At 34.7% G+C, this 15556-nt stretch overlaps 1 protein-coding gene across 4 annotated transcripts in view; it reads left to right on the top strand.

Moving 5' to 3' along the window:
* Window positions 1-15556, top strand: part of Ehbp1 (Eps15 homology domain containing protein-binding protein 1) — a 462410-nt gene that overhangs the window by 276669 nt on the left and 170185 nt on the right. For all 4 annotated transcript variants that reach the window (XM_090398822.1, XM_090398820.1, XM_090398821.1 and 1 more), the window contains one exon: window positions 7508-7625. In XM_090398822.1, coding sequence (XP_090254948.1) covers window positions 7508-7625 — 118 coding nt within the window. The remainder of the gene's footprint in view (window positions 1-7507; window positions 7626-15556) is intronic.

The following is a 15556-nucleotide window of genomic DNA, read 5'->3' as shown; positions in this document are numbered from 1 at the left end:
TAAAATAAAAACATAAATCATTATATATTTATTCCATAAAATTTATTTTTTGCATTTTTGATATGTGACCAGGGAAGGTGCCCTTCTTGTTCAGGTTAAGGATAACACTAAGTCAGGGAATGCACAGCTTTGTCAGATATATATATATATACTGTGGTGAATCGTACTTCGAACATTCCAAAGTTCAAACACTTGAGAATGCAAGAAATTTGATTCGCAGTTTGAACTATAATCCAGCAACTCGGAGTCATATAGCATTAGACAGTTTCGGCATTCCATTGGGCATGCTTCACTCACTTCCCTGTGCCTGCTCAGTGTATGTATGTGTGTGTGTGTGTGTGTGTGTGTGTGTGTGTGTGTGTGTGTGTGTGTGTGTCTGTCTGTCTGTCTCAGTCGGCTGTGTGTTGTCCCTTACTTTACACAGCCTAGTCATTGCGCGATACGTTTGTGTAGAGAATTTTTAACTGTTTTTGGCATTTTTTTATTGCCCATGGCATCCAAGAATGTAGAAAGAACAAAACCTAAAAGAAAAGTTGTAGTATCGACAATTGAGATGAAAAAATAAATTATCATGAAACACGAAAGCAGTACACGTTTGACGAATCTGGCGGCGATGGTTAAAATGTCAAAGTCAATGATAAGTAGCATTCTTAAGAATAAGGAAGCAATGTAGCTAAAGGTGTGACAACATTGACCTCCAGGAGATCACATTATTGAAGAGATGGAAAAACCTCCTTTTATTGTGGATAAACGAGAAGTGATTATGTGGTGACGTTATTACTGAGAGAATTATTTGTGAGAAAGCCAAACATCTGCATAGTGAGCTTAAAAAATGCACACCTGAGACCAGTACTGAAAATGGGGAGTTTAAAGGAACTAGAGGCTGGTTCGATAAATTCAAAAAACAAACTGGGATCCATAATGTTATGCACGGAAAGGCTGTGAGTGCCGATGTAGAAGAAGCGGACAAATTTGTAAAAACCTTTAAGGAGTACGTGAATAGTGAGGAATTTGTGTCTCAACAGGTTTCTAATTGTGATGAAACAGGTCATTTTTGGAAAAAAATGCCCAAAAGGACCTATATCACAAAAGAAGAAAATATGGCACCGGGATATAAGCCTATGAAAGATAGAATTACTTTGGTCATAAAGAGCAAATTCGGTGTTATGTGCAGGGCCAACACGAAAGCATCGGTTACCAGAGAGTTTTTCACTGAGTGGATTTATCAAGAATTTGCTCCCACTGTAAAAGCTAATCTTACTGAAAAAAATTTACCATTAAAAGCTCTTCTAGTGATGGACAATGCTCCTCCAAATTTAGAGGAGGATTTAGTTGGTGAATTCAATTTCATCAAGATAAAGTTTTTGCCCCCCAATACCACTTCTATCATACAACCCATGGACCAGCAAGTGATTTCAAACTTCAGAAAACTGTATATTAAGGCTATGTTTCAAAAGTGCTTTGAAATAATCAATGTCACAGAACTGACTCTTAAAGAATTTTGGAAAGAGCATTACAAAATTCTTCATTGCTTAAGGATCGTCGATAAGACATGGAAAGAAGTTTCTATTAAAACAATGATTTCTGCTTGGAAAAAACTCGGGCCAGATTGTATTTCAGCCAGTGAAGTAGTAAGCTGGGGTGCTTAAGGGTCAAAGCTGTATAACTGAGAGGAGACCTCCACATAGTCTTTAAAGGAATGTGGAGAACCGACCAGGGCTTCCTTACCTAATGTCCAATCCTCACCTTCTCATGGTGCACCCTGTTGGGTATCTACTGGGATACTGAATGAACAAGGATGGGCTGGCAATTTGGGATTTAGCCGACAAAATTGTATTCTTATTGATTAAACCAAAATAAAAAATGATGGCACAACATGACAAAATTTCATGCCGTCTGGGACGTCGCCCGGTTAAACAAGGCCCTTGTTGTTTTCGCCAGGCAAACAGCGAAAAGTCAGCTACTGGAACAAATCTGAAAAAACACCCCAACTCAACATCACCAGAGTTAAAGATCGGTACTATCAACATAAGACGCCTGAATGGCAAAGAAATGGAGCTAACGGAGGAATTAGATAAGTACCAGATTGACATAATAGGGGTGACTGAAACAAAAAAAGACAAAAATTGGTGAGATCTTTCTGAGCAATAAATACAAAATGTTATATTCAGGCAATGACAATCAAGGAAAAGAAGAATTAGCCATAGTATTCAACACAAAATACGAGGCTAATCTTCTTGAATGGCAGTCAGTCTCAAGTAGAGTAATGTGGGCAAATATGAGAATGGGGAACTGGACAATGAGACTTATTTGTGCCTATGGTCCCACAGAAGGTTCGACTAAGGTAGAAGTGGAGGAATTTTTTGAGGCTTTAGAAAAAGCAACTGACACAATGAAAAAGGAAAAGTTGGTTCTTGTTGGGGATCTAAATAGCAGAGTAGGAAATGATTATGAGACATACAAAAATATTTTGGGAAAATTTGGAGAAAAGAGCAAAGCTAATAATAATGGCAAATACCTGTTGGATTTCTGCTCAGGACATGCACTGGTTATTTCTAACACCATGTTCCAACATAAAAATGTGCACAAATTCACATGGAGAGAAGAGGCAAGGAATAAGAAAAGTCTCATTGACTATGTTATTGTTGATAGTGATGTTTTCTTCCTGGTGCAGGACACCAGAGTGTACAGAGGATTTGAAATTGGAAGTGATCACTATTTAGTCTTGAGCAGGATAAAATTGAATTTCATATTGAAAAGAATAACATGTAAGAAAGTTTTAAAGCGAATAAAAGTTGAACAGCTCTCAGATGTGAACTGTAGACTAAAATATACAAAGATTATTGAAGAAAAAATGAAAGAGTTTGAGAATGGGAATCAAACCTTGGAGATTCAGTGGCAAGCCTTGAAGAAAGCCCTGATTGATTTAGCTAGAGAGACATGTGGTGAAGTTGTTCGCAAGGATAGAAAAATTAGAACTCCATGGTGGACACAGGAAGTTAAAGAGGCAGTGAAGGAAAAGAAGAAAGCCTATCAAAGGTTCCTGGCAAATAAGTCAGCTTGTGCTCTTAGAGAATACAGAGACAAATGCAAGAATGCTAAACACTGTGTAAAACTAGCTAAACAAAAGTCATGAGAGGACTTTGGCAAGAATATAGAAAATAAATATCAAGAAGGTGCAAAGTATTCTTTGAAAAACTGCTAAATGAAACAAGCAGTGATGACAGCACAGTGGTAAAAAACACTGACCAGGCATGCAGTCAGGAATACATATCCATACCTGAAGTAAAATATGTATTCAGGTATGAATACATATCCATACCTGAAGTATCATCTACTGCTGCTGCCTTTCCACATTTCAAGCAGAGGCTTGAAATGTGGAAAGGCAGCAGCAGTAGATGATATTCAACCAGAAATGATAAAGTATGGTGGTATAAAAGTCTTACAGTGACTGCACTGCATAGTTCAGAAAGCCTGGACAGAGGGAAGAATTCCCGATGATTGGAGTAGAGCTCTTATAGTACCCATATATAAAAAGGGAAATAAAACTGAAATGTGAGAATTACAGAGGTATTTCCCTACTGAGTATTCCTGGGAATATCTATGCAAGTATACTTGAGAAACGGTTGAGAAGAATTGTGGAAGAAAAGCTGGGTGAAGAACAAGCTGCATTCAGGCCAAATAGAGGCTGTCAGGATCAGATCTTCACTTTACGACAAATAGTGGAGAAATCATTGGAATATAACAAAGATCTGTATTTAAGTTTTGTCGATCTGGAAAAGGCATATGACAAGATGCCAAGAGAGAAGCTATTCAGTATGCTGCATATGGTGTCAATGGGGCATTATATCAAGCAATACTTAGTCTTTATTTGAGTTGTAAGTCAGCAGTTAGAATTGAAGGAAGTACAGGAAGATGGTTTAATGTTAAATCTCGTGTGAGACAGGGATGTACATTATCCCCTCTGTTATTCATTATCTATATGGATCACATTATGAAGGAAAGTGGTATTAAACAAGATATCAAAATTGGAGATGTTAATGTCAGCTCTTTGCTTTATGCAGATGATGTTATACTTCTAAATAAATCTGCTACAAGTCTGCAAGATTCTCTGACTAAAATCAATAACTGTTGTAATAGATATGGTATGAAGGTCAGCAATAAAAAGACAAAGAGAATGAAAATAGGCAGAATCATTGAAAATGTCAACTGTGTTGTGAATGGAGAACCTGTGGAACAAGTAAAACATTTCAGCTACTTAGGCATGATTTTTAGTGAAGATGGTAAATTAAATATGGAAATAGACAACAGAATCAACAAATCTGGTATGGTAGGAAGTCAATCGAATAAATTCATATGGAATAAGAGAGAAATTAGGCGGAACACTAAATTAGCTGTATACAAGACAGTGTTCAAACCAGTTTTAACTTATGGATCTGAGAGCTGGGTCAGAAGTAAAACAGTTGACCAAAGACTAGAGACCGCAGATATGAGAGTCCCGAGAAAGATTGTAGGTGTGAACAGATGGCATCAATGGCAATATCATATTAAAAACAAGGATATTAGGAAAGAACTTGACATTGGCAGCATCCAGGAATGCGTTAGCAGAGCTAATCTCAGGTGGTATGATCACTTAAACAGAATGGGCGAAGAAAGATTAACAGAACAAGTGTTCTCTGCCAGGTTGGCAGGAAAACGACCCAGAGGAAGACCAAGATATAGGTGGATTGATACTGTACAAAGTGCCTTAGACAATAGAAATATAAGATCTGATAATGTTGGAGTCTTGACAAGTAACTGACTGATTTGGAGGAAAATTGTAGATAGGAAGTTAGTAATGATGTAATTTTTTCATGTAGTACTATGATATCCTGTACACCCCTTGAGGATACATGGCAGGAATTTGATGATGATGAAGTAGTAAGCTGTGAAGAAGACTCTGTTGTAAATGAAATTGTGTCTTTGGGTAAAGCTATGAGTTTACCCAAATTTGGTGAGTGATGAGGATGTAGAGGAGTTAATAGATGATCATAAAATCAAACTCAGCACAGAAGAACTTCAACATTTTCATGATCAACAACACAAATAAGTGGAAAAAGAAATTTTTATTGGAGAGAAGGATGGCAAAGGATGCATTTCCAATGCTGATCTTCAAAAATTGTTCTCTGTTTGGGTTAGAACACAAGCTATTGTGGAAAAATGGTACCCTAATAAGATAGTAGTGACCAGGAATATCAACTTATTCGATGACAACGTGATGCGTTATTTTAAAAATATCGAAGAAAATCATCAGCGCCAAACAACATTAGATAGATTCTTCTCTGTAGAAAAAAGAGAACATGAATCAGCATTCTCAACTCCTGCTAAGAAGTAGAAAGAAGACGCTTAACAACGGGAACATTATTTTTCGTCTTTGTGATTTTTATATTAAAAAAATATAAATTCTTCACTGTTATTTTTATGTTGTAATAATTAAAATTAATAAAATAAATATAAGATTATTTTGTTTAATTTTTTCTAAGATTAAAAAACCTAAAATAGATAAAATAAAAATTATTGAAATTTTTTGGATATGGGAACAGATTATTTCACTTTCCATTATTTCTTATGTAAAATCTTGATTCGGACTTCGAATGATTCATAGTTCGAAAGGGTTTCTGGAAAATTAAATACGAACTACGAGGCGCCACTGTATATGCCTGTGACAGGCAGTTGAGACTGTCTTCACCTTCACATTAAGATGAAGAGAAATATGTTTTAAATTCTTACTCAGATTCGCGAATTATTATCTGCCCATGCTATTTGATTAGTTCAGAATTCATCTCATAGTGATGAAATGGAAATGTTTCCATTGGACTTGTGCTCCATGTCAACTTATAATTCCCCCCTCACCACCAACCCCAAAAAAGAAAGAAACAAGAATGTGATTCATTTCAGAGTACCTTATACCTGAGCACTAACTATAATGAAAAGTTTGGAAAGGATGACAACACAGAATAATGAGATAATAATATTTATTAACTTATTTGCTGATATTATATTCAGCATCTTCAGAGCACAAAAACAGTTTGTCACAGCACATGAAAAACAACAATTTGGTATAACAGTGGGACTAGTTTTAAAAAAATTGTAATGAACAACACAAGGAACTAAAGTCCTGATTAGGTGTCTATGTATAAATTTACCAAAAATCTGGGAGACAGTCATTTTAAGATCTAATTAATATTTGTTTTATCTCTTTTTCAAACATAGATGGTGCCTAATTCCTTGTGTTGTCTGTTACAATTTTTAAACTAGTTCCACTATTGTACTGAAGCATTGTTGTTTCGCATACTGTGATAAACTGTTTTTGTGCTCTGAAGATGCCGGATATAATACCAGTGAAATATCAGCAAATAAATTAATAAATATTATTTTCTTATTCTGTGTTGTCATCAATACTGTGAAAATAAATAACATATAAGGAAAGGTAGTCCCAGTAGTTGATGGCCAATATCTCTTAACATAAAAGCATCTATCTGAAATGAAAATCACATTTCATTCATTTGCAGACGTTTGTTGCCTTTTAAGTTTTATAAATACAAGCAATGCTTACTATATAGCAAACACAAAACACATGGATACCATAGAAATAGTTTTCTATCTTGAATTTTCTTTAGATAAGCATTGTACATATGAGGCTTTGGTCAGTACTTTGTAATAGTTTGTTATAGTGAGTAAGATTGTCATTACAAGTGACTTTGTTATACCAGTGTTTGCTATGATGTGTATCTGCTATATAGATAAAAATAAGGAGGGACTAGTTTTCTACAAGTAGAGATCCAGTATCCACAGTATATCCTATTTAGTTTTATAATATCATTCTGTAAATTCTTGCTGTATTATATTTTAGATCATAATACAATATACATGGGTGGTCTGAAAAGTTCTTGGCCTCGACCATAGATGGCAACACTATCGGCATGATTTTTTTTTCCCTAAGTTGGTACATCTGTCATAAGCATCCACGTTAAATTGCAAGTCATTCTATCAAGCTGTCTGAAGCAAAAGAAAAATGCACCTGCCCACAAAGTGTTTTGGCAGTGGGAAAATTAAGGGTCTGCACTATGAATTGTTGGAACATCCACCCTATTCTCCAGATTTGGCTGACTTCTATTTCTTCCCAAAACTAAAACTCTTCCTTGCTGGTCACTATTTTTCTTCAAATTAAGAGGTGATTGCAGATCTTACTGAGAACCACTACAGGGGTGGGACAATGGGCTGGAACATCACTGGAATAAATGTATTAGTCTTAAGGGAGATTATGTTGAAAAATAAAAATAATTTTTAAATTATAAATTCGTTTTTTCATTGTTAGGCCTAGAAATTTTCAGACCACCCTCATAATATTATGGATTTCTAAATGAAGTTGATAAAAATATAAATCCATTTTGTGTAAATATCAGTTTAGAGTAATTTCTTTGAATAATCTGTAATTGTATTTAGAGTATATATTTTGTGTTTTCAGTCTTTTCCAGATAGTAATTATGTCCAGTGTGAACTTGAAGCTCTTGAGGAGGAACAAAAAAAAGTTGAAGAAGAAATAAGGCCACTGAAAAGTAAATTCAGGCAATTGGTAAAAAAAGGTATGTGAAAGATTTAACTATGTCAATGATATATGCATTTCTTCTATTCATCTATTCTTCCATTACAAAATATTTAGTCTTCGAGCTACAGTTTGTATAGTTACTGAAAGGGAATTAATAAGCGACTCATTATTTATTAACTGGCATATAATACATCATAAAATGAAGAAGAAAATACAGGAAAACCGTGCTTAACTCAATTAATTAATCTATCAATTAATATGCACTAAGCGAAATCGTGTTAAGCAAATGCAATAAACAATAGGAATAATTATAATTCATCCATCAGTTAGCATAAATTTGAAAAAAAGAAAATTACAGTATAAGCTATATTATAGGATAAAATCATCAAAGTTAATAAAAATCAATGGCTTAAATTTTTATTTAATGTCTAAACATTTGAGCTACTTTTTTTTACAAAAAAAATTAAGTAAATATGAATGTTTGAATTGTGCCCGACTTTTTCATCTTGTCATGCAATTTGCAATAGCTGGCGATCGCTTTATCAAGATTTCAACGGACTTCGAAGCTTCATTCCATATCAGGATTAGCATCAAATAAAATTTCCTCAGCATACTCAATGTGATTGAAAACTAGCTCAATTTCTTTTGCAGTTATCTACTTAGTCGTAACATTCTCTTCTTGTTCACACTCCTTATCTTCTTCATATGCACGCTGTTTTTCTAGTTGAAGGAGATCATTTTCACTTAAGTGTTCTGAATGGGAATCAAGCAAGTTTCTCACATCTTCATTATCCAGTTCATTAAATTCCAAGTTATTTTCCAGTTGTGCTGATTTCTTCAATAATGTTAGATCTTGGATTTTGTGCATGATAAACTAACATAGGCTTGAGTTTAAAGTCGCCTTTAAAGACTGTCTTTAGATACTTTGTATCTAGGTTGAGATGCTTCAGTTTTAGCTAGGAAAGATTTTGTTGGTATATATTTCCAAAAGGGATCAATTTTGTCAACGTTGAATCTTTGCCGACCATCATAATCATCCTCCTGAATTATCCTTTGCAATTCTTTGGGAAACTTGGCCACAGTCTCTTCATTAGCACTAGCAGATTCCCCAGTTATTCTTACATAATGTAGTCCAGTTCAATTTTTAAAACGGTCAAACAGTCCTAAACTCGCAGTAAAGCTTTCACATTCCTCTTGAAATTTGGTCTCTTTCAGTGAGGTAAAAATGCTGAGAGCTTTTGCCTGAATATTCTGTGTACTAAGATTCTTTTTTTAATCCTCAATCCAGAGTAATAGAAGATGCTCCATCTTGATCATTAAATGGCTACTGTTTCAGGTGATCTGCATGCTTAAAGAACTAGTAGCAACTTGTTCTTTGCTCTTATTTAATATAGTCCAAACTGTAGACTTGCTGTATCCCAGGTCTTGCACAATCATTGTATTACTAGCACCATTTTCATGTCTCTTAATGACTTTTCCGCTCACTGCAGATTGGCGACAAAAAATTTCGCTAACTGATTAATCACTCACTTAGAGCATGTGATTAATCAGTATCATTTCAATGAAATAGCATAATTTCATTCCCTTGCACTACCTGATTATTGCGCATGTTGAATTCACGTTACGTGAGGTTTTCCTGTATTTCAGCTTATTAATCAGCCTTTGTGGCTAATTGCAAGCAAGTTAATGTATCCATATATACATATCAGTAATACAAAGGTCCAAAACCTAAGGATGATCACTATTTCTGAAGATTACAACTGCAAATTCAGATTAATTAGCTTGTGGCAATTTGTATAACTGACGATTTAGAGTAGAAAGTGGGTACACATTCAAATTTTCGAATCGTGTGCAAAGGGATCATGTAATAGCATTCAGCAGTATAAAAGACCTGTACTAAGTGAATTGTGTTTGAAGAAAGCTTTCTTTGTGAAGGAATAAATTTGCAAACTTTGATGTCTTGTAATGTCTCAAACATCATCTAGATGATTTCATGAGGGGAAGACCTATTGGAAAACTTGAAGAAGGAATTACTGATATTGCTAGAGAGTTTGGAATTTCACATTACGTTGTATCTAGGCTTAGGGCAGCATTTCAAACCAATGTAATCTGTTCTCAACGTTTGCTAAGAGATCACCCATGTACTACCATGGAGCATGAATACCGATTTTTGATTATAACAGAAAGTGTAATTCATGCATCGTTGCAGGTCAATTTGCAAGTCTGCTCCATTCAGTCACAGGTATGCAGATATTTCAACAAACTGTGACAAGTAGGCCTATATGTCCATTCCTTTTTCCACAGTTCATCACAGAGCATGTTTTTGTGGTGTTGCATCTATAAAAATTGGAGAAGCACCAGTGGGATAATTTGATCTGACGTGAAAGTGGTACTGCTTATCGCTAGAATATTCTCGAAAGGAATAGATACAGTGGTGCTGGGATCATGGTGTGAGGAGGCATTATGCTAAGTAGATGCACTGAGCTACAAGTGCTTGAAAAAGAACTATGACTGGTGAACAATATTGCAACAAAGTTCTTCAGCATCATATTCAATTGTTCTGTGGTGCTGTAGGTGAAGAATTCGTTTTTTATGGATGGCAATGCCACAAATCATCATATACACACTTGCCCACTTCTCCTTCAGAGCAAGGATAAGGCCTTGTTTGTTTTTTAGAGGGGAATTTTGTGCAGCAATGAGTCTCCCTTTTGCATCCCAAACATGTTCTATGAGATCTGGTGAGTGTGATGGCCAATCGAATCATGTGGCCATTGCACTCGCCAGATCTCAACCCCATAGAACATGTTTGGGATGCAAAGGGGAGACTCATTGCTGCTCAAAATTCCCCTCTAGAAAACAAACAAGGCCTTATCCTTGCTCTGAAGGAGAAGTGGGCCAGTTTGCCTCAAAACTCCTGAATCACTTGGTGCTAAGCATGGTACAACATTGGAATTAAAGTTTTACTTCAAAAATAAACATGGTGTTTTTAATTTATTTCCCTATACGTCGTTTTGACTTTTTGTAATTTTTTTTAAAAAAACCTATGTAGGAATTACCAACATTTTGGAAAAACTGTGCCATTTATAACATAATAAATCTAAAAGCATGTTTTGAATACATATGGCAACATAATTAATTGGAAGTAAACGATTAAAAGTGTATCATCATTGAACACAGTTTTAATTTTTATTAAACAAATAAGATGATATAATTATGTTACTACTTACTTTTAATGAGATGGTTGAGCTTCTCGGCCCTTGCAGAGTTGCTGAATATCTGCCTCAATATTGGTCAACTTCAGTCGAAGATCGACACACACACACTAAGATGATTTCTGTATTTCGTTTTTATTTGAAGGAGCGATGAAAATCCTTTCTCACAAAGATAGGTTGTAGAAAACTGCATGACGATTTTCAGTGCCTCTTCAGATAATTTTGAAATTCACTTCTCACTGAAGACGTGATCCAAAATCAAGCAAAGCCAAGATCACAGAATTGCATTTTAAGCCCACTGTCACTTGAAAGTTCAATTAACTGTTCCTTTTTTGATAACAAAAGGTCATTCTCGTGACTGCAAGCCTAAAATGGATCGCGAACCCACAGAAATTTCTTATAAAAGTTATTCGGAAAATATGTTTCAAAATTCTGTTTCAGATTTTTGAGGTGGTCACAAACTCTTTCCACAAACTCAGAATGAACAAAAATATCATTTTCCACTAAAAAGGATTCCAATGTTGGAAAAGGTGTAAATTGTGTGTCTTTTACATAATTAATCCATAAAACCAGTTTTTTCTCGAATGCCTTTATTTTGTCGTAGGCATCAAGAATAGTTAAAATATTTCCCTGAAGGGAGAGATTTAGTTCATTTAATTTCGAAGAAATGTCTGAAAGATAGGATAGTGTTGATAACCGTGCTTTGTCAACAGGGAGTGATGCAAAATCAGAATTACGTTCATTTACAAATAATAAAACTTCGTGCCTTAATTGAAATAACCTTGTTAGTACTTTGCCCTGGAAAGCCAGCGAATTTCAGAATGAAGCAAAAGTTGTGTATATTCACTATCCATTTCATCGCAGAGTACTGAAAATAACCTGTTATTTAACAGTTGAGCTTTAATAAAATTAACTAGCTTGACAGTGTTGTATATCACAGTTTTAAAATCTGGTGGCATTCCTTTGGAGGCTAATGCTTCTCTATGTATGAAACAATGCACCCAATTCATACCTGGAGCTACTTTGACCTTAGAAACAACCCCACTATGCCTGCCTGTAAGAGCATGAGCTCCATCCAAACAGAAGCCTATACATTTTTCCCACTGGATCCCTTTGTGTATTATGAAATTATTGAGAGTGTGAAATATTTCTTCTCCAGTTGTTCGGGATGACAAAGTTCTAAAAAACAGAATATCATCATATACGTTGTTATCATGCGCATATCTTACGTAGCATATTAACTGCTCATCATTTGTAACATCAGCAGTCTTGTCTATTTGTAACGCATAATAAGAACTCTTCTTAACTCTTTCAATTAACTGAGATACTATGTCCCTTGCCATATCATTAATTCTGCGACTGACAGTGTCATTTGAAAGAGGAATCAAATCAACATCTTTTAGTGACTTGTTCACGAACATAGTTTTTACCACATCTTTTTATAGCTGGAAGTAGTAAATTTTCCCCAATGGAATGAGGTTTCCCTGTTTTCGCTATGTGCAAACTTAAGAGATAGGATGCTTCCAGTGCTTTGCTGTTAATGGAATCCATGGTTGAAATTTTATCTTTACCATGATTTAATGTCCCTAAGCTTTGCTGAAAAAATTCAATTGGCTTATTTTTCACATCACAATGTTTAGTTTCTAAATGTCATCAGAGTGTCGCAGGTTTCATGCACTCATTCAACAACACTTCATAACACAAAACCAAGTAAACCCGAATTCCAAATATGAACTGTTATATTTCCTACTGTATTATTTCTTTGAACTGCTTGTTTCTTCTACTGTAATAGTATCAGATTTACTTGCCGTTATAACACATGTATTACAATTAGGGTTAGCATTATCCATTTCATTTGCTCTTCTTTTCAAAGTCCTAGTTCTAAGCCATTTTTCCATTATTAAAAAACGTTTCCGAAAAATATATAAATATATAAATACTGGGATTAACTCACGACACACTTTGTTCAAGTATCACTTAGCACTTCTGAAGATATACTGAGCCTTGGTTGAAGGAAACCTTCAATAATAAAAATCAATTCACAACAAGCAATTGGTTGAAATGTGGATATCACATGTTCACTTCAAATCTGACAAAACAGCAAGGGAAGGCAGAAGCAATAAAACTATATTGTTGTTCACTTCACCCCTCTTATTATTCGTCATTCTGCCACTAAATTTGTAGCAGTAGAATGACGAATAATAAAAGATGGGTGAAGTGAACAACAATATAGTTTTATTGCTTCCGCCATTGAACATTTGTTGGTTTATTAAGGCTCCATTTGATTTCAATAATTTTTACTTATTCAATTTTAATTTTTGTTTGGATAATTAAAAAAAAATATATTTATTTAATTAATTTAAGTCTGCTTGCAGACCACCTGTCCCAAAAGATGTTCTTCTGTATCATTAAGGACTGTTTTTACCTCTTAGCCTCTGTATCATCATTCATTATATTCTCTTCTCCATCAAAATTACTTTCTGTATTTTCCCTTAACTTTATTTTAAACTGGTTGCATGCTTAAGCATTATCAAATTTGCATTTATTGACTGTTTTTTCCTCCGTGAATTTTATTTATTTTTTAACATATAACTGCATAGATCCAATTATCAGGGGATGATCTGAGATACTGCTTGTATTTCAATATCTAATAGCATTTTCCTGCACTTTTGACTGATGACAATATGTTCTGTTGTTGAAAGTTTTTCCAGTTAGTTATACTATAAATTAAAGATGCCAAGAAATTATATTCTTGGTTTAATCCTGTATCCAAGTGTAAGAAAACAAAGTGTATGCGTACACGACTGGGCAGCTCGTATATAGAGGCTAATAACTTCACATCACTTAGTGTCCTATAATGCAAAGTACATAACCTTACAAACATGTATAATGCTGTGCATTATAGGATGGGTCACTACCCGACTACTATTTTATAGAAATATGACTTCTGCATTACTTCAACCTTGGTATCACTTCTGGATCTGCTTCCACTGATGAGACATCAGTAAAGGTCGAAACTGGTCTGGGTAGTGACCCTTCCCATAATGCCTAGTATTGTACATGTCCATAAGGATATGTGATTTGTATTATGGGATATTAAGGCAAATGATGTGAAGTCATTGTCATCTTTAATTTTTAGACGATATGATCTCTCCAACATTTGAAGTTCCTTAGTACTGAAGAAGAGATTTTGCTCTCTTAAGGTTTCTGCCTGGTCTCTGAGGAGAACCAACGAGTTCAAAACAGCTGTCAGGCCAGTGAAACTTTATCAAAATGGACTAATAGAAAGCAAATATATAGACACTTGGGCAGCGCCTATGTTTTCTAAGTAGTCCGCATTAAGGCAACTTCTGAATGCTCGTAAGTGTATTCCTGCAAGCTCTTTAGTCAACTTATTTTTAAGAAATTTTCATAGTTTCTACATTCAGCTTTGAAATAATGTTGGATCTAATATCCACTTATATAATTTTGCATCACCAAACTGAAGCCTTTTGGCTCTTTGTTTTAGTACAGAAAAATCTCTTATCCTGTGTTTTACCATCTGGTGACACCCAGGTTGCTTTGTATTCTCTTATGCTGGAAGATTGGTGACACCTATAAGTTATATTTGCCACACGGTTACATCAACAATTCACAGTTTGCATTTCTCTGTCTTCCAAACCATGCTTACCTATTTACATTTTCCAATCCCTCATTATTTGTGCCAACTTGAGCAATGAAGTCAATCACTAGAAGTATTTTAAGTTTTAAAAGAGGTATACCGTGAGTAGACATATCGATACAAAATCAATAACGGAAAAAACTCACGTACAAAGATTATTTAATAGTATAATTTTTGCCTGTGTGTCACAGGCATCTTCAGCACGTTAAGCTCAAATTAAACAATAACTGACAATTCCAAAAAGCGCCACCTGAGTAGCTGGTGTAAGATAACTAAAAAGGTCAATAAATTTCCTTAAAAAAAAAAAAAAAAAAAAAAAAAAAAAATCAATACATAAAAAGCTAATCTTTCCTAACTTTTTATTGTATTGATTTTTTTTTTTTTTTTAGGAAATTTATTGACCTTTTTAGTTACTTTACACCAGCTACTTAGGTGGCGCTTTTTGGAATTGTCGGTTATTGTTTAATTTGAGCTTAATGTACTGAAGATGCCTGTGACACACAGGCAAAAATTATACTATTAAATAATCTTTGTACGTGAGTTCTTTCCGTTATTAATTTTCTATAGAAGTATTTTCTCTTTACTGTTCATCATCACCAAGGTCTTATCAAGTGGAGTGCAAAACTTTTCTTTATTTCAAAGGATGAATTCTCTGTTGGGGCATAGCACTGAATAACTCTTAGCCTTACAAATTTAGTTTTAAGATGTACTGTTGCTATTTGTTCTGAGGCTGGTTCCCACCCAATCATAGCCTGACTGAAGTGTTCCAGTTGTTCTTCTGTTGACATTAGAAATTTTCTGTTTAGATCCTTCAGTTATATTAGGCAACCATGAATAAAGAAATACATTCCCATTGAGAAAATTTATTCTATCAATACTATTCCATCCTATCTAACTAACCCCCATTTTTCCATCTTCTTTCTTAGTTGTGCTAGTTTTCTTGTCTGCTGTTTTAACATTCCATTACCCAATTTGTGTCCTAATTTTTCCAAGCTTTAGTTGTCTTCAAGGAGGCTGTCTAATATCTACCTTTTATCTTACTTGAAAATAATATTTAAATTTTCGGAGACCTGTGGGATATTAGCCCACAGAGTT

Source organism: Typopeltis vanoorti, chromosome 10, assembly GCF_054136105.1.
Source record: "Typopeltis vanoorti isolate ZY-2024b chromosome 10, IOZ_Tvanoo_1.0, whole genome shotgun sequence".
Classification (NCBI taxonomy): Eukaryota; Metazoa; Arthropoda; class Arachnida; order Uropygi; family Thelyphonidae; genus Typopeltis; species Typopeltis vanoorti.
This window is presented reverse-complemented; position numbering and strand designations above follow the sequence as displayed.